The sequence below is a fragment of the Oncorhynchus clarkii genome, chromosome 28, assembly GCF_045791955.1.
Source record: "Oncorhynchus clarkii lewisi isolate Uvic-CL-2024 chromosome 28, UVic_Ocla_1.0, whole genome shotgun sequence".
Classification (NCBI taxonomy): Eukaryota; Metazoa; Chordata; class Actinopteri; order Salmoniformes; family Salmonidae; genus Oncorhynchus; species Oncorhynchus clarkii.
This window is the reverse complement of record NC_092174.1, coordinates 25,163,535-25,182,883: the sequence shown is the minus strand read 5'-3', so window position 1 is coordinate 25,182,883 and position 19,349 is coordinate 25,163,535. Positions and strand designations below refer to the sequence as shown.

Sequence of the window (19,349 nt, the reverse complement as noted above, 5' to 3'; positions counted from 1 at the left end):
GACAGTTGAGAAGAGGGCACGACAACGCCTTTTCCCCCTCAGGAGACTGAAAAGATTTGGCATGGGTCCCCAGATCCTCAAAGGTCTACAGCTGCACCATCGAGAGCATCCTGACCGTAAGGCGCTACAGAGGGTAGTGCGTACGGCCCAGTACATCACTGGGGCCAAGCTTCCTGCCATCAGAGGAAGGTCCAAAAAATTATCAGAGACTCCAGTCACCCAAGTCATAGACTGTTCTCTCTGCTACAAGCACGCAAGCGGTACGGAGCGCCAAGACTAGGTCCAAAAGGCTCCTTAACCTGTTAAGCCTATAGGGGCGCTATTTCATTATTGGATAAAAAAACGTGCCCGTTTTAAGCGCAATATTTTGTCACGAAAAGATGCTCGACTATGCATAGAATTGACAGCTTTGGAAAGAACACAGTCTAACGTTTCCAAAACTGCAAAGATTTTATCTGTGAGTGCCACAGAACTCATTCTACAGGCGAAACCAAGATGAAACGTCAAACAGGAAATGAGCAGAATCTCTGAAGCTCTGTTTTCAAATGTCTCCTTATATGGCTGTGAATGCAGCAGGAACGACCATGTGCTTTCTGTGGTTTCTTCAAGATGTCTGCAGCATTGTGACGTATTTGTAGGCATATCATTGGAAGATTGGCCATAAGAGACTACATTTTCCAGGGGTCCGCCCGGTGGCCTTTGTCTAAATTCGTGCGTAATCTCCAGTTGCGGTCAATTTGTCCTGGGATTCAGAACGGAACGCACACTTCCACGAAGGATATATCATCGAAGAGATATGTGAAAAACACCTTGAGGATTGGTTCTAAACAACGTTTGCCATGCTTCAGTCGATATTATGGAGTTAATTTGGAAAAAAGTTTGGCGTAATTGATGACTGGATTTTCGTTTTTTTTTGGTAGCCAAACGTGACGCACCAAACGGAGCGATTTCTCCTAAACAAATAATCTTTCAGGAAAAACTTAACATTTGCTATCTAACAGAGTCTCCTCATTGAAAACATCTGAAGTTCTTCAAAGGTAAATGATTTTATTTGAATGCTTTTCTGGTTTTTGTGAAAGTGTTGCCTGCTAAATGCTAACGATAATGCTAACGTTAAATGCTACGCTAGCTAGCTACTGTTACACAAATGATTGTTTTCCTATGGTTGAGAAGCATATTTTGAAAATCTGAGATAACAGTGTTGTTAACAAAAGGCTAAGCTTGAGAGCTAGCATATTTATTTCATTTCATTTGCTATTTTCATGAATAGTTAACGTTGCGTAATGGTAATGAGCTTGATTTCACGATACCGGATCCGGGATGGGTAGATCAGAGAGGTTAACAGCTTCTACCCCCAAAGCATAAGACTGCTGAACAATTAATCAAATGGCCACCCGGACTATGTACATTGACAACCCCCCCCCCCCCCCTCCAAGTAAAAAACAAAATGACGTTATTCATTGTTTATTATCTATGCATAGTCACTTTACTCCTAAATTACCTCGACTAACCTGTACCCCTACACATTGACTCGGTACCCACTGTATATAGCCTGGTTATTGTTATTCTTTAGTTTAGATTGTTTAGTATATATTATCTACACTCTATTTCTTGAACTGCATTGTTGGTTAACTTCTTGGTGACAGGGGTCAGTATTTTCACATCCGGATGAAATGCATGCCCAAATTCAACTGCCTGCTACTCCCTAGAAGATAAGATATGCATATTATTAGTAAATTTGGATAGAAAACACTCTGAAGTTTATAAACTGTTTGAATCATGTCAGTGAGTATAACAGAACTTATTTAGCAGGCGAAACCCCGAGGACAAACCATTCAGATTTATTTTTTTGAGGTCACTCTCTTTTCAATGGGTGTTCATTGGGAATCCAGATTTCTAAGGGACCTTCTTGCAGTTCCTACCGCTTCCACTGGATGTCACCAGCCTTTAGAAATTGGTTGAGTTTTTTCCTTTGTGTAATGAAGAAGTAGCACTGTTCAGAACGAGGGTAACTTCAAGTGTACTGTTTGATAGAGGCGTGTGACCAGAAAGCTAGCTACAGTTTGTTTTCCTCCTGTATTGAACACAGATCATCCCGTCTTCAATTTTATCGATTATTTACGTAAAAAAATACCTAAAGTTGTATTAAAAAAGGAGTTTGAAATGTTTTGGCAAAGTTTACAGGTAACTTTTGAGATATTTTGTAGTCACGTTGCGCAAGTTGGAACCTGTGTTTTTATGGATCAAACGCGCCAAATAAACGGACATTTTGGATATATATCGACGGAATTAATCGAACAAAAGGACAATTTGTGATGTTTATGGGACATATTTGAGTGCCAACAAAAGAAGCTCGTCAAAAGGCAGGAATTATATTTTTATTTCTGCATTTTGTGTCGCGCCTGCAGGGTTGAAATATGCTTTTCTCTCTTTTGTTTACGGAGGTGCTTACTCAGATAATAGCATCGTTTGCTTTCGCCGAAAAGCCTTTTTGAAATCTGACATGTTGGCTGGATTCACAACAAGTCTAGCTTTAATTTGCATGTGTGATTTAATGAAAGTTTGATTTTTTATAGTAATTTATTTGAATTTGGCGCTCTGCATTTTCCCTGGCTTTCGGCCAGGTGGGACCGTCCCACAGAGAGCAGCAGGGGGCTGCAGGGTAGCCTAGTGGTTAGAGCGTTGGACTAGTAACCGGAAGGTTGCAAGTTCAAATCCCTGAGCTGACAAGGTCTGTCGTTCTGCCCCTGAACAGGCAGTTAACCCACTGTTCCTAGGCCGTCATTGAAAATAAGAATATGTTCTTAACTGACTTGCCTAGTTAAATAAAGGTAAAAAAAAAAAAAAGGTTAAGGGCTTGTAAGTAAGCATTTCACGATAAGGTCGACACCTGTTGTATTTGTGCATGTGACAAATAAAACGTGATTTGATCATAAAGTAATTTCACAGTCCCTATTCTAGTGAGCAGTATTGAACCCTAATCCTAAATGGTGTGCAATCTTTTTGTAAATGGTTTATTATGTTAAAATAAAGTGTAACCTTATTTATTTACCTTTCCCCCAGGGTGTGGGGAGCATGGGGAGGACGGGGGAGAGGGGCTCCTCCTTCACCAATGACAGGTCTGGGTAACGGCTTATCTCCACGCCAACCACACTTTCTGGGGACGAGGAGGGGACAAAACTATCTGGTGTGTCCCGGTCCTTACAATGCTCCTGTCCAAGCCTGTTACTGTGACAGAGAGGGAGGGGGTTGAGAGAAACATTATATAACATTAGTATGTATCAAAACAACAATGTTGGTCAACCTATTTTTCACAAAAAATAACATTGCATATCCCAGGCTTCCCTAAACTGAGAACATTGTGTTGAGATTGTTTTGGAGTCTGTGAAAGATTGTATGGTATATCTACAACCTAGTCTGAGTACATACAGGAAAATAACTGTTTTTAGACAAATAGGCTATTTTCACACAAATATAATTGCGTTCACAACTGTAAATTGTCTCGATCAGAGTTCTCAAAGCTAAGAACATTATGTAGAAATTGTTGTGTAGTCTGTCTGAAAGCTTGAATCATATACAGTGAGCCCCAAAAGTATTGGGACAGTGGATGCTACCATGATTACGGATAATCCTGAATTAATTGTGAATAATGAGTGATAAATTAGGCTTAAATATCATACCCCCCAAAAAATGTTAACCTCCCATGTTATTATAATGGTGAGAGGTTAGCATGTCTTGGGGGTATGATATTTGTGCATCTGTAACTTTCTCACTCATGATTATTCTAGATTAATTTAGGACTATCCATAATCATGATAGCATCCACATTCATATAAGTGTTTAAAAACATATTCTATTCTTATTTACAATAAAAGTGACTCCAAAATCTCACAACACATTATTTACCATTCATTTCTATTGGCTACAAAATAATCTAAAACACAACCAAAACAAACAGCAAATGCATCCAACAAATGTTGTTGAGTCACAAGCTTGATGAGTGGCGCAGTGGTCTAAGGCACTACATCTCAGTGCTAGAGGCATCACTACAGGCCCTGGTTTGATTCCAAGCTGTATCACAACAGGCCGTGATTGGGAGTCCCATAGGGCGGCACACAATTGGCTCAGCATCGTCCGGGTTAAGGTTTGGCCGGGGTAGGCTGTCATAGTAAATAAGAATTTGTTCTTAACTGACTTGCCTAGTTAAATAAAGGTTAAAAAACATAAATAAAAATAAAAGGTAATCATTGCGTGCTAGGAATATGCACTTTAACCTCATTTCAAATCCAAAGTGCTGTATACACAGCCAAAACAACAACAAAAATGTCATAGCCTCGTCCGAGTACCCAGATCAAGGAGAATGCATGTTTTTAGACAAATATTAGTATACAAAGTGTCCACTGCACTGCCTATGAAGTGCAATTCAAATGAATCTTTGTCCCAGTAGGGAAAATGATTGTGCGGCCAAGTATTTACAGAATACACTGTAATCACAATGACAGGTTTAGAAAGTAATACGGCATCTTTAAGATGTAAAGCATAACCAAAGACATCCCACCTAATTAGGATTGCAAAATTCTGGTAATTTTGCTGAAATTACCAGATTTTACAGAAACCCTGGTAGGAGGATTGCAGATTTTCTGCTAATTCCCTATTGATTCCGGGAATCTTGAGGGCAGAATTTCTGGAAAACCTGGGAATTTGGGGGAAATTACTGTAATTTGCAACCATACTCCTAATTGCCCTGTTATGGGGAGCAGAGGCCTTACTTACCTGAGTTCCTCCTGGTTGTTGTGAGGGGGCGTGGGAAGGGAGGCTGGCACGTCCACAGTTTTAGGTCCCTGAGCAATGGCTCGGGCCAGCAGGTCCTCCTCGGTTCTAAATGGGACGTGGAGCGGCTTGGAGACCAGATTTTTGGACACTACATAGAAGAGGAACATATGAATGAGACATTAAGATTGGTCCTAACAGCATGACACTACAGTTGGAAATTGTTGCAAAAACTTTCATGGCCATTTCCTCAATAGGGGTTGGGGAAAGGTTATGAACTTTCAAAACAGCATAACCTTCTCAACACATTTCAGAATGCTGTGTATGATACATTATTTTTATTTTATTTATTTTATATATATATATATATATTTTTTTTTTACCCCTTTTTCTCCCCAATTTCATGGTATCCAATTGTTGTAGTAGCTACTATCTTGTCTCATCGCTACAACTCCCGTACGGGCTCGGGAGAGACGAAGGTTGAAAGTCATGCGTCAACCCGATACACAACCCGACCAGCCGCACTGCTTCTTAACACAGCGCGCATCCAACCCGGAAGCCAGCCGCACCAATGTGTCGGAGGCTACACCGTGCACCTGGCAACCTTGGTTAGCGCGCACTGCGCCCGGCCCGCCACAGGAGTCGCTGGTGCGCGATGAGACAAGGACATCCCTACCGACCAAGCCCTCCCTAACCCGGACGACGCTAGGCCAATTGTGCGTCGCCCCACGGACCTCCCGGTCGCGGCCGGTTATGACAGAGCCTGGGCGCGAACCCAGGGACTCTGATGGCACAGCTGGCGCTGCAGTACAGCGCCTTAACCACTGCGCCACCCGGGAGGCCTTGATACATTATTTTGAGGTAAAAAAAAACAGCTTCAGAGATTCAGCAAGCTGGAACTAATCTACCAATAACCCCTGGTCACCTGTGACCTCTGAACCCTCCCCAGTGCTCACCCATTGCAGCAGCTTTGCTGGCTAGCTCCTCTGTAGTGGCAAAGCCGTTGATCATCTTCTGTCGGTTTACAGGTGGAGGAGTCGGAGGGAGTGAAGCCGGCGGGGTGGGGGGGTTGCTCAGATTGTTCTGCTTTGAAGAAACAGGCCAAGGAATACATGTCAACATACTACAACAGGGGATATATAATATTGTATCATAGTCGTCTCTTGCAACCTCAAATCACTGCTTCAAAGGCACCAAAGGCATCATTCAACTTCATCTTAATTAAAGTGTCTTGTGCCTGGGGCTGGTCTAGTGGGTAGTGCCAGCACCTGCGCACACAGTATGCAGTACATGTTTGTGTGGGATCCCTCCATCTCTCCCTAGCTCATTCAAAGTCTGTCTATTTTTAAATAAAAATACAAGATAAGTAGGATTTTTTTTTTAAATAACAAAATAAACAGTTGGAGGTGAGGCCTCACCTTGTAGGTGAGCTGGGAGTAGTAGTCAGAGACTCCGTCCAGAGAGCCACTGCCAAATGTCCCAGACAGGAGGTTCTCACCGTTCAGCTGGCCGCTGCCGTAGGGGGCAAAGTGAGAAAAGTTCATCCCTATCAGGGGCTCCATGAGGGGCAGAAGGGACAACTGCTGTAGGACGAGAGAGAGGAAGGGAGATGGAGAGAAACAGAGAGGAGGTTACGCATATTTATTTATCTATTTAACCCTTTAATATTTGACCAGATAATATGACAACATTCTTATTTCCAGTAATGACCTAGGGAAGAGTTACAGCCAGGGGAGAAGAAAGGCGAGAGGTTGAATGTGCTAATGATGATAGAACTATATGTGAAGTGAGAGGAATGTTCCTTGGTGGTGTAAAACTGCCTGCCAACTTCCATAATTACCTGAGATATAGAGTGAGCTCCAAAAGTATTGGAACAGTGAACATTTTTGTTGTAGTTTTGACTCTGTACTCCAGTACTTTGGATTTGAAATGATAAAATGATTATGAGGTTAAAGTGCAGACTGTCAATTTAAATTTGAGGGTATTTTAATCCATATCGTGTGAACTGTTTTCGAAATTAGAGTACTTTTTGTCCAAGTTCCCCATTTTGGGGACCAAAAGTGGGACCAATTCACTTATGTGCATTAAAGTTTAGTATTTGGTCCCATATTCCTACAGTAGCACGCAATAGATTACATCAAGCTTTTAACTTTACAAACTTGGATTCATTTGTTGTTTGTTTTGGTTGTGTTTCAGATTATTTTGTGCCCAATAGAAATGAATGGTAAATAATGTATTGTGTCATTTTGGAGTTTATTGTAAATAAGAATTGAATATGTTGCTAAACACATCTATATTAATGTGGATGCCACCACGATTATGGATAGTCCTGAATGAATCAATCGTGAATAATGATGAGTGAGAAAGTTAGACGCGCAAATATCACACCCCCAAGACATGCTAACCTTTTACCATTACGATAACAGATGAGGTTAGCATTTGGGAGGGTGGCACGATATTATTTTTTGTCTGTAACTTTCACACTCATCCTTATTCACAATTAATTCAGGACTACAGTACCAGTCAAAAGTTTGGACACAGACTCATTCCAGGGTTTTTCTTGAATTTTTACTATTTTCTACTTTGTAGAATAATAGTGAAGACATCAACACAATGATATAACAATTAACAGGTGTGCCTTGTTAAAAGTTCATTTGTGGAATGTATTTCCTTCTTAAAGAGTTTGTGACAAGGTAGTGGTGGTATACAGAAGAAAGCCCTATTTGGTAAAAGACCAAGTCCATATTATGTCAAGAACAGCTCAAATTAGCAAAGAGAAAATACAGTCCATTATGAAGGTCAGTCAATGTGGAAAATGTAAAGAACTTTGGAAGTTTCTTCCGCCACAGGAAAGGAAGACCCAGAGTTACCTCTGCTGCAGAGGTTAAGTTCATTAGAATTACCAGCCTTCAGCAACTGCAGCACAAATAAATGCTTCACAGAGTTCAAGTAACAGACACATCTCAACATCAACTGTTCAGAGGAGATTGGTGAATCAGGACTTCATTGTCAAATTGCTACAAATAAACCACTACTAAAGGACACCAATAAGAAGAAGAGACTTGATTGGGCCAAGAAACACAAGCAATTGACATTAGAACGGTGGAAATCTGTCCTTTGGTCTGATGAGTCCAAATCTGAGATTTTTGGTTCCAACCGCCGTGTCTTTGTGAGACACAGAGTAGGTGAACGGATGATCTCTGCATGTGTGGTTCCCACTGTGAAGCATGGAGGAGGTGGTGTGATGGTGCTTTGCTGGTGACACTGTCTGTGATTTATTTAGAATTCAAGGCACACTTATCCAGCACGGGTACCACAGCATTCTGCAGCAATTCGCAATTCCATCAGGTTTGAGCTTAATGGGATTATCATTTGTTTTTCAACAGGACAATGACCCAAAACACACCTCCAGGCTGTGTAAGGGCTATTTTACCAAGAAGGAGAGTGATGGGGTGATGACCTGGCCTCCACAATCACCTGACCTCAACCCAATTGAGATGGTTTGTGATGAGTTGGACCGCAGAGTGAAGGAAAAGCAGCCAACAAGTGCTGAGCATATGTGGGAACTCCTTCAAGACTGTTGAAAAAGCATTCCAGGTGAAACTGGTTGAGAGAATGCCAAGAGTGTGCAAAGCTGTCATCAAGGCAAAGGGTTTTGATTTGATGAACACTTTTTTTGGTTACTACATGATTCCATATGTGTTATTTTATAGTTTTGATGCCTTCACTATTATTCTACAATGTACAAAATAGCAAAGATAAAGAAAACCCTTGAATGAGTAGGTGTCCAAACTTTTGACTGGTACTGTATGCGTAATCTTGGTAGCATATACATTAATGTAGATGTGTTTAGAAATATATTCTATTCTTATTTACAATAAAATTGGGCACAAAATATACTAAAACACAACCAAAACAAATAGCAAATGCATCCAACAAGTGTGTAGAGTCCAAAGATTGATGTAATCATTGCGTGCTAGGAATATGGGACCAAATACTAAACTTTTGACTACTTTATTACACAAGTGAATTTGTCCCAATAATTTTGGTCGCCTGAAATGGAGGGACAATGTACAAAAAGTGCTGTAATTTCTAAACGGTTCACAAGATATAGATGAAATTACCCCCAAATTATACCTGACAGTTTGCACGTTAACCTCAGTCATTGCAACATTTCAAATCCAATGCAGGAGTACAGAGCCAAAACAACAAAACTTTTGTCACTGTCCCAATTTGGAGCTCACTGTATGAACACAAATAGCACCAAATCAAATGAACATACCTGGGGTATTATTCACATCTTCAACTCCGCTGTGGCGGCTATGTGTTTAGTGGAAGTCTGTGGGTAATTTATCCTTGTTGATTGATTACAGCGATTACTGGGTATTTCAAATTGAAGCGTGTTTGGAAAGTCTAGATTTCCCATTCAATTCATTTTCTACAATTATCCTTCCCACATAGGAAGGAAACGAAGACAGCAATTACTTATCAAAATGACAGTAATTTAAACTTCAACAAAACAGCACGGAAATTGTAATAAAAGAGCTGGTTGACTGTTTGATAATAACGTTTGGTGAGAAAAACAATATTATTTATGTCTCATTTATCAGTGATATGCAGACAGTATGGTGTAGCAGCACCCAGTAGGGTAGGATACCATTTGTTTCAATTTACATCATTTTTATATGGTCCCCCTGCCCTCCAGGAGACCATATCATGGCTCCATGCCATCAAACTGAATACCGGTATGCAATCAAACTGTGTAGTTTCTATCGCAATTAACTAAAGCCATTTATGAAGTGATGCGGCTGCATACAGATTTAATCAATGAAGAGCACCATGGGGGGGGGGGGGTTATAATATGTCCCATTCTTCTCCATAATAACCACCAGTAATGCCTGGGTGTATAACTGTCAAACCTAGCAGCTTCATTTAGCTAGTCCATTAACACAGCAGTAATGTGGCTATGATGCATGTAATGGTATCAGTATACACACACCCGGGGCACCGTCCTATCTGTAATTAGCTAGCTCTGTGGTCGATGCATCACAGCGCTGTTAAAGACAGAGCTGTGGAAGGAAACATCTCTGAAGGGATCATTTAGCTCCCCTTAATGTGAGATGAGTAAATGTAACATGCTGAATGTGGCCTATTGGTATAAGAAGAAGTCTAGTCTCTGACGTGTGTGTAGAGTATCAACAGCTTTCAGTTTATTTGTCACGTGCACCGAATGCAACAGGTGTAGTAGACCTTACAGTGAAATGCTTAATTTTTAAAGTAAAACATAGGTATTAAGTAAACAAAAGATACATATGGAAATAATAAACAACAGTAAAGACAGTGAAAAATAACAGTAGCGAGGCTATATACAGTAGCGAGGCTAATTGAGGTAATATGTATGTGTAGGTATGGTTAATGTGACTATGCCTATAAGTGTTATGTGATGTTTAAGTCTACTCCCTACCTGTTTGAGCTGGGTCATTAGTGTATCAGTGCTGGAGTGCACCAGTTGCTTCTCCTCCCCTTCTTTCTTCCTCTTCTTGTAACGAGAGGCGGGCCTCTCTCCTCCTTTGGGGTTTCTCCTGTTCCTGCCTTTCCTCTTATCCTGTCCTGTGAGCAGTGGTCCTGGGAACTCTGGAAGGCCAGAGAGCTGTCCGTCTGAATACGCCTGGGAGGAGGTAGATGAGTAATGTGTCAATTGTCATAGAGACACTGGTAAGAAAGCAGTGTCTCGTTTATCGGCAATCACAAAAATATCTATATAAAAAAAACATGATATGATACCACGCTGTTCATAAATAACTTTTACAATTCACAACTCTCAAGCCTTTTGGGTACTTCCACCAACACCACCATTATTTTTAGCAGGAGATGATCTGAGAGACCATTTCATGAATCACGACTCAGCCTAAACTACTGCCTCCTACTATGACTCACAACAGTTTGTCACAGGCAGCAACCCATTGGACTGATTCACTGAACCAGACTAAGAGCCTACTTGGCTTGGCTGTGACTCACACTGGCTGCTCATCTACCTACGTAGCAAGCTAGCGGTCACTGTGACTCAATGGAGGCTGGTGGAGGGAGAAATCGGAGGATAGACTTATTGTAATTAATGGAACTGGATCGTTCCATTTATTCCATCCAAACTGTTACAATGAGCCTTCACCAACCTCCACTGCCGTGCCTCATCTACCAGACCGACTCACCCCGTTGCTGTCCATGGAGCTCTGCCTTAGCAGCAGGGCCTTGCAGTCTGCATCCGCCTCCTCTTCCTCAGACCTCAGGCTCTTGTCTGACCGTTGGTGGAGAAGCCCTGGTCCATTAAGAGGCGTCTGCCTGTTCTTCAACAGGTGTTTGAGGAGCTCGTTGTTACTCCCAGATTCCCCTTTTGCTCCCCCGCCGTGGGAGGGGCTCTGTACTGCAGCTCCACCCTCCTCCTTCACCGTGCCCATCCCTGAGCCCATGTGCGAGGAGGTGCCATCTCTGGGTCCGTGGCACTCGATGCTCTCAGTCTGCTCCAGCTTAATGTTGCTGAGGATGCGCTCCTGCTCCAGAGCTTGGGCCCTGGCTAGGGAGATGTCTGATGGGAGGCTACCCATCCCTACAGGCTGCCCAACACCACCCAGCCCTCCACCCAGCCCTCCAGAGAGCTGCCTCTCCAGCTCTGAGTGGCTATGGCTGGGGGTAGAGGTGGAGGAGCCAAGTAAGGGGGACCTGGAAAGGTCATTGTCCCCGAAAAGGTGGGCGTTGTTCCTGGTGGGTGTGGAGGATGTGTCTGACCGGCAGGGCGTCAGAGGGGCAGTCAGGTCAGAGCGCGGCGTGGACGGCGTTTTCACAGAATCTGCATCGTCATTGTCTTTCTTCTTCTTCCTGTTTCTTTTTTTCTTGCCATTCTCATCCGGGATGATGTTGGAGTAGAGCTGGATCAGAGACTGACCCGAGCCGGGGAAGTTGGAAGGCAGGGGCGTGGTGGAGTTGCCGCTCCCAAATGGAGGGCCTTCCCCGGGCATCTGTGGCATCAAGCCTGGGCCGCTGAACCTCCGGGGTCTGTGTGGACCCTGGGCGAAGTTACCCTGTAGTACCATGTTATCAGGCCCAAAACCAGGTCCCATGTCCTGAGGAATCATCCCATTACCCATTATTGGCCTCCGGTCTCCGCCTTGTATGAAGGCCCCGGGAGGAGAGCCCATCCCTGGCTGCATGGGCTGCTGCAGGGGAAACATCGGTCCTAAATGCTGCATGAAGTCCTGGGGCAGCTCAGCATTGAAGAACGGCATCTGAGAGAGAGGCACCGTGTTCCCCCCGTCAGGCCCCAGCATGCCTTGCTGTTCCATCTCCATGCGTTGTTTTAGGGCGCGCTGACGTTCTACTTCCTGCATTAGTTGAACCCTCTGCCTCTCCTGCTGCTCTCTCAGCCTCTCCCGACGCTCTCTCTCCTGGAAGCCCTCACTAAACGGGTTGTTGTCGTCAAACTTCAAACCGGAGCCCTGTGGGGGTTTGACCCCGCCGGGTTGAGGCTGAGGCTGGTTTTCCATGGGCATCTGCTGGGGCATTTGGGGAGGCATCTGCTGGGGCATTTGGGGAGGCATCTGCTGGGGCATTTGGGGAGGCATCTGCTGGGGAATTTGGGGAGGCATCTGCTGGGGCACTTGGGGAGGCATCTGCTGGGGCACTTGGGGAGGCATCTGCTGGGGCATTTGGGGAGGCATCTGCTGGGGCATTTGGGGAGGCATCTGCTGGGGCATTTGGGGAGGCATCTGCTGGGGCATTTGGGGAGGCATCTGCTGGGGCACTTGGGGAGGCATCTGCTGGGGCACTTTGGGAGGCATCTGCTGGGGCATTTGGGGAGGAATCTGCTGGGGCATTTGGGGAGGAATCTGCTGGGGCATCTGTGGGGGCTGCTGAGGCACGTTGCCCATGGGCAGTTGAGGCTGCTGAGCTGGGTTTCCCATGGGAACCTGAGGGGGCATATTGGGTCCACCCATGGGCATGGGAGCTCCAGGATGCCAGCCTGCTGGTGCGTTGGGCACGGGCATTCGTTTTGGGGGGGCGTTTGGCTGGCCTGGATGGATTGGCACCTGCTGCACCATGTGGTTCATAGATGGGTGGTTCATTGGAGGCCCACTCGGTACAATGCCGGCAGGGCCGCCTTGTATTGGTGGCATTCCTGGCACTGCTGCTGGCATCACAGTGGGAGGCATGGCACTGCCACCCTGCTGCTGCTTCACACCATACTCCTCGATCAGGTCAGCATGCTCTTTCTGCTGCTTCCGGATCTAAAAGGACAAGAACCGAAAATATATATTACATAAGAACATGGACAAACAGCTGGCAAGACAGACAATAACAATTCAACATTTGTATTGACATAATTCAATACATAATTAGGACAATTACAAGGAGCTTTGAAAGGATGTTTGGTCAACTGAAGGAAAAAAAGTCAACATTTTGGTCTGGTCTCAAAACTTAGTTCCAAGCAAGGGCAGTTTGAGGGTTGAATTGAGGGCATAGCCTAGTGTTATGGTAAGACAGTGGTATAGTACTGATGAAGAAAGTGACATTACGTACCTGCTCCAGCTGTTTCTGCACTACACCTTGCTGCTCCGTCAAGTGTTTGAGCTGCTCTGCGTCCTCCTCAGGGAACTCCCTTCCAGCCTTCTTGGCCGTCCTCTGCTTGGCACACAGGGCCTTCTTGGACTTTCTGTGGGCGCCGATCTTCTCCTCCAGAAACTTCTGCTGCATCTGGAGCAGCTGCTGGGTCTCCTGGAGCCACTCCTCGTACTGAGTCCTTTGAGCATTGTCTGAGGGAAGCGACAGAGTGCGTTTTCATAGTACATATGTACATTAACAATATTTATTACAAAAGCAATTTGGGCTAAGCCTGGTAAAGCCAAGAAAATCTGAGGGGGAGACAGAATTTTTTACTTTTACAGATTTATACCATTATTGAACTATGGCTCATAAATCAAAAGGATACATTTACTGACGATTGTGAATGTTAACAGAGGTGAACTTACTGACAAAACCTGGTCCAAAATTGGGAGGATTGGGCCTTGTCACTGAGGGTGTCAGCTTGCCATCCTGGTTTGAAATTGACAAACAATAAATTGATATTATAATTTGTGTTTTCCTAGTATGCTTTGTGTATGAAAGACGACTTAAGAGAGCTGACTTGGTTAAGTGTTTCAGTTACCTGTCCAACGGCCTGTGGAGGAACAGGGGTGCTTTCAGGACATGGTGCCGCAGGACCAGGTTGAAACCTGTTTATGACAATTGGTGTCATCCCCATGTTGTTTTGAACCATGACTTTGTTGATGCCTTTCAGAGCGACCATCTTTGCTTTCATTATAGGGTCAGTGATGGCATCAAAATCTGCAGACAAAAAAAAGTGTGGTCAGCAACTTGCCCATTACATAAGACACAAATTCCTCTATGCATATCACTGACATTTATACTGTTTTACGACTCATATCAATGTGAAAGTGAATAACTCGTTTGAACTGGCATAAAGCATTTAGCCTAAACAAAAAATGTCTAGTTACCAATGTTGGGAAAAAAAGCGTCACTAGAGGAGCGTTGTCTGATCATGGCCTGCATCTGCCTCTGCTGCTGCTGCTCCTGCCTCTCCTGGTCCAGCAGGTCCTGTAGGAGGAGGGGCTGCTCCTCCAGCAGCAGGGGTCTGTGCCCCCCTGGCCCCGCCTGGCCCAATGTCTGGGCCAACAGGGCCTGCTGGGCCGGGGTCAACCCACTCTGGTCCATCTCAAAGGTAGACATGGATGCTTCTCCTTCTTCTTCTCCCCTGTTAGTTGGATCCATGGTTTGAGATCCCATACTAAGTCCAGAGTTGTTCTGAGTGTCTTGGTTTGGCTGTGTCATAGAGTTACCACTGCCTTGATTGTCACAGGTGGAGTCCTCTGGTTGCTGCTTGATTAGTAAGCTAGAGAGTACTGGCGTGGAGGCAGAGAGCACTCCTGATTGCTTGTTAGTGTTTCCGTCTGCTTGTTGCTCTGTCCTCTCATTGGACATCTGAGACAGGTTGTCTTTGTCCTCCATTTTGATCTTATACTCGAAAGGCAGGGAGGAGGCGGAGCTCTGGCGGCAGTTCACTTCCTGTTTCACATCAGCTGTCTTCTCCGCCATTTCCTCTGACTTCCCCATTCCAGACGTCAAATTGGAGAAGGAAGATGCAGCACCGCCACAGCTAGAACTCCTCTTCGCAGACAAGGCCTTCTGGAAGTCACAGGCGTCGCTGTGGTCTTCCATGGGGTCATTAAGGTCTAGTTCCTCATTGAACAAGTCCTTCTTGACGTCGTCCAGGTCGGGGTCCGTGTACGCAATGATGTCGAACTTCCCCGACGTCAGGAAGTCGTCCAGGTGCAGGTCATTGGTCTCTAGGTCTAGGTCTTTGCCGTCTTCTTCCGGATCCAGATTTAGGTTGTCCAGATCGGCATCGACTAGGTCTTTCACCTCAACATCTTCCAGGTCCTTGACGGCCGATTCGTCTGTGTCCAGTTTGTCATCCACTCCGTCATTGTTGGTAGCCATGGAGACTCCTCCCTGACCATCACTCTTCCCAGCAGAAGGCCCAGGTATCATCATGGAAGCTGACATACCCTGGGTCTCGTTCGAAGCAGGCTGGCTCATGGACCTCATTAGCTGGGCTTGCCTTGGCATGGCTCCCCCTTGCATCTGGGCCTGCTGATGCTGGTGGAAGTTCTCAATGTTGGAGGACAGCAGGCCTTGGCTCATCTGCTGGTCCCCCATTGACTCCATCATCATCCTGGGGCCTTGGTTTGGAGGCAAGCGGAATTCAAGCCCTCCCATGAAACCAGGAGGCCTCTGGGGCTGGAGGTCGGGATCCATGTTGTTCCCTTGCATGCCAGAGGACCCGAAAGGGAGACGAAGCCTGCTGTCAGGGGCTCTGTGTCTCAGCTCGATGAAAGGCTGGCCCATAATGTTGTGCTGTTGCATTGGCACACCACTAGGAGGGAAATGCTGGGGGAGCCCCATAGGGTTGCCCCCCATGGACTTGGCCATATCTACAGACATGGAGCGTCTCATCCCCGGGTGGATGTCCTGCATGGGGTGAGGGCCTCTGGGGAAGAACTCCTGGCTACCATGAGGTCCCGGCCCACCAGGTGGAAATGCAAACCTGAGCAATCGAAAGAAAAAATACATTTCAACACATATTCCAGTGCCGAGTTACCTCCGAAACATTCAATCTAGAATGACTCTGTTTTTTCGTAGACTAAGAAGTCTTATTTATTAAGTCTGTAAGGACAGTAATATCAGTTACAAACCTTGGCCCCTGATGTCTGATATTAGGATCACCCGAGTATTGTCCTATGGGGAACTGGCCCTCATTAGGGAAAGGGCCTCGCTGGTCCCCTGGGAAGGGTCCAGATCCAGGGAACCTCATTGGTCCGCTCATGGGGCCCGGCCCAGGGTAAGGTGGAGGGGGCCGGCTGAACATCTCGCCCTGTTGTCCGTGGCCCTCGTGCGGCCAGGGTCGAGGTGTCCCAGGGCCAGGGGCCATGATACCAGCGTTTTCCTGGCGGATGGCACTCCTCTGCTGCTGCTGCTTCAGGATCAGCTCTCGGATGCGTTGACGCTAAATAAAACAACACGAGCTGTCAGACCTCCAACTAGATAATTCATGTTTCATGCCAGAACTCTACTGAATATTTGATTGAAAAAAAAAAGTGATTGAATTGTATTAGCTATTAATTACCGTGGCTTCAAGCTTGCCAAGGGATACAAATGTTAATTTAAGTGAATACTGAAACGGGTGAAATTTATCTGGAAGATAATACTTTAAATGAAGATAAGAGCAGTTTAAATAGCGTCAGTCCTACCTGTTTGAGTCTCTCCTCACTGTCGGCCAGAGAAACACTCTGAACCTCAGAGGGGGTTCCAGGCATCTGGGAGGGGTTTTGCAGCTGTCCTCCAGGGTCCTGGCCTTGCTGCTCCTTCATATCTGGTCTGTCTGCTGGCTGTGGACGTGGGGTCATGGGCGCCTGCTCGTAAGGATCATGGATAGACGTCTGGTTGGGCCGTCTGGACGGCGATGGAGAAAATCCCTCATCGGCTATCCCACCGTGATGCTTTGGTGTCTGTGACCCAGGGTGTGGAAAGGGAGCATCTTGGAGCCTAACGCTTTGAGGAGGGGAGAAGGGATCCTGGTTCCCCATGGGACCAGGCCTCTGCCCCTGCAGTCTGCTCAGCCTGTCAGACCCCATCCCTGGCTGCGGGGTGCTTGGAGCCTGGGCATACGGGTCATTCAGCATAGGCCTGGGGGTCTGGGAGAACATGTCACCGCTCAAAGGCCTGGGTGTTCCAGGTTGACTAGCGTAGGGATCCATGGGGGCTAGTCTCTGGCTGCCTAGGGACTTTGAGAACCTGGGGGGCCGAGGGGTACCAGGTTGCTGTGTGTAGGGATCCATGGAGTGCCCGGGGGACATCCTCTGACCGGGGGGCTGGGGGTGTGGGTGAGGGTGGTGGAAATGGTTCATACCAGGGCGAGGGGTGTTGGGCTGCTGGGAATAAGGGTCAGAGGATTGGCTGTAGTTGTCGTTTGGACGAGGAGTGCCTGGAGGTCGAGCATAGCCGGACTCAAAGAATGGTCTGTTTCCAGGAAGTTGGCTGATAAGGTCATTCATAGGTCTAGGGGTACCTGGCATCTGACTATAGGGGTCTGATGAGGGTCCTGGGGGTTGGGCAAAGGGGTCATATGTGAAGTGGTCGGGCCTTGGAGTAGAGGGAGCATGGGCGTAAGGGTTTCGGTTGGGTAACTGTGCCATTGGGCCGGGCTGGGGGAAGGGGTGGCCCTGGGTATGGTGCTGGGCCATCCTCGGTGGACTGGTGAAGCTATCATGAGGTCGAGGGGTCAGAGGGGCCTGAGCGTAGGGGTCTCCCTGCTGAGAGAATCGGTCTGGGGGATGAGGCATTGGTCTGTTGAAGGGGTCCTGGGCCTGGGGTGGAGGCATGGGGGTCTTGAACAAAGACTGAGGGACTGAGCCCTGCTCGTTGCTCCCCGGGATGGGAGCTAACAGAGGTCTGGAGTAAGGGTCTGACAGGATCATTCTGTTTTGAGCCATCCGTTGGTAGGCCTCTTGGCGGATCATGGGTCTAGAGTAAGGGTCTCCACGCACTGGAGAGCCTATCAGGGGCCTTCCCTGGGGACCCTGGTTGACTCTGGGTGGGCACATAGGCTTTAGGAAGGGGTCAATGTCCCCAGCAACAGGCCTGGGGGTGTCAGGGGGCTTGGCATAGGGATCCATCTCCCTACTCATAGACGTGGGGGAGCCAAAAGCCTCATGAGCCGGAGACGTGAGCCTCCCTCTGTCCTGTTGCTCCATCAAAGAGGTGGGAGACTTGCCAGACTCCATGGACATCCTGCGACAGGCGCTGGGCCCCAGAGTTGGAGGTCTGGGGGTCCCTACCATCTTGGCATAGGGGTCCCAGGGAGAGGAGGGTCTGGAGCTGGATGAGCCAGGGGAGAACACCTGGGGGGACTGGGGCTGAGAGGACCCCCCTGAAGGAGGGGGAGGAGGGGGCCGCAGGAACACATCTTCAGGGGGCCCCGAGGTGGGCGTTCCTGGGAGTTGACGTTGGATGAAGCCCTCTTTCCCCCCGGTGCTGTGCTGCATGGGGGACATGCTGCCGTTGCTGCCGTGCAGGGAGGAAGGACTCTGGTTGCCGCTGTTGTTACCGTCTCCCTCCGATTGGCTGCCTGACTGCTGTTGCTGCTGCTGCAGCTGCTCATTCTTCACCTGCTCCAGCTTCTGGGTGGCTTCGATCTTAGCTTGCTGCCTGCTTTTCTGTCTCATTTGCTGTTGTAGGAACAGGATGAAAGGGCAAAACATGTTTTAGTCTTTCAAATAGTAACCTGAACAAGCAATGCATGTTTGCTTAGCACCCTAAATCCCAAAAGACCAACAAGGAGACTATTTAACTACTGTGTTTGTTTTTTTTTGGAGGGGGGAGAAGACTTCCTAAACTGCATCTGAACTGGTTGCTTCTCACACACACTAGCATACTAACCTGCCTGCACACACTATTACCTCACCTCTCTGAATACAACCTTACCTGTCTAAACTTCCACTCTTGCTCATGCTCTGACTCTTTGGGTTTCAAAGGGTCCTTAAAGAGCAAGTCTGTGTCTAGCGGTATGTTGGGGTCAAACACCTCGTCGGGAGGCTGCAGTGAGGCCGGGGGCAGCTGGGACAGCTGGGACAGCGGCAGCTGCTGCGATTGCTGCCTCTTCAGACTCTCGTTGGACATCTGAACCTTGTTGATGCGCAGAGCAGCCCTGTTGTCCCTCGCTTTTTGCTGCAGAGCAAAATCAGTCGCAGACACACACGCGTGCAGACACAAACAGAATAAATAATTTCAGTTGGTGCCATGGAAATCTTAGGAGACTATTACTAGTTTGTTTTATTCAGTAGATTTTTTTATCAAGTGCATGTCCTTAAAACATGGCTTCTGCCAGATAAAATTACTTCTCCTGAACGTAATTACAGGTTCTGTGTGAGGTTAACGCTGAGAACTGTGGTTCTTCTGTTAATAGGGTCATC

The 19,349-nt window shown here is 46.6% G+C and overlaps 1 protein-coding gene across 3 annotated transcripts in view; it reads right to left on the bottom strand.

Moving 5' to 3' along the window:
- LOC139387435 (histone-lysine N-methyltransferase 2C-like) overlaps positions 1 to 19,349 on the bottom strand; it is a 151,819-nt gene that overhangs the window by 13,735 nt on the left and 118,735 nt on the right. The window contains exons 34-46 of one of the 3 annotated variants that reach the window (XM_071133608.1): positions 18,862 to 19,104; positions 16,629 to 18,605; positions 16,074 to 16,384; positions 14,316 to 15,925; positions 13,967 to 14,145; positions 13,791 to 13,854; positions 13,342 to 13,574; positions 10,980 to 13,049; positions 10,235 to 10,438; positions 6,189 to 6,353; positions 5,727 to 5,856; positions 4,774 to 4,921; positions 3,053 to 3,228 (exon numbers count right to left, since the gene is read on the bottom strand). In XM_071133608.1, coding sequence (XP_070989709.1) covers positions 3,053 to 3,228; positions 4,774 to 4,921; positions 5,727 to 5,856; positions 6,189 to 6,353; positions 10,235 to 10,438; positions 10,980 to 13,049; positions 13,342 to 13,574; positions 13,791 to 13,854; positions 13,967 to 14,145; positions 14,316 to 15,925; positions 16,074 to 16,384; positions 16,629 to 18,605; positions 18,862 to 19,104 — 7,510 coding nt within the window. The remainder of the gene's footprint in view (positions 1 to 3,052; positions 3,229 to 4,773; positions 4,922 to 5,726; positions 5,857 to 6,188; positions 6,354 to 10,234; positions 10,439 to 10,979; positions 13,050 to 13,341; positions 13,575 to 13,790; positions 13,855 to 13,966; positions 14,146 to 14,315; positions 15,926 to 16,073; positions 16,385 to 16,628; positions 18,606 to 18,861; positions 19,105 to 19,349) is intronic. The other 2 variants (XM_071133609.1, XM_071133610.1) reach the window with 2 other exon arrangements.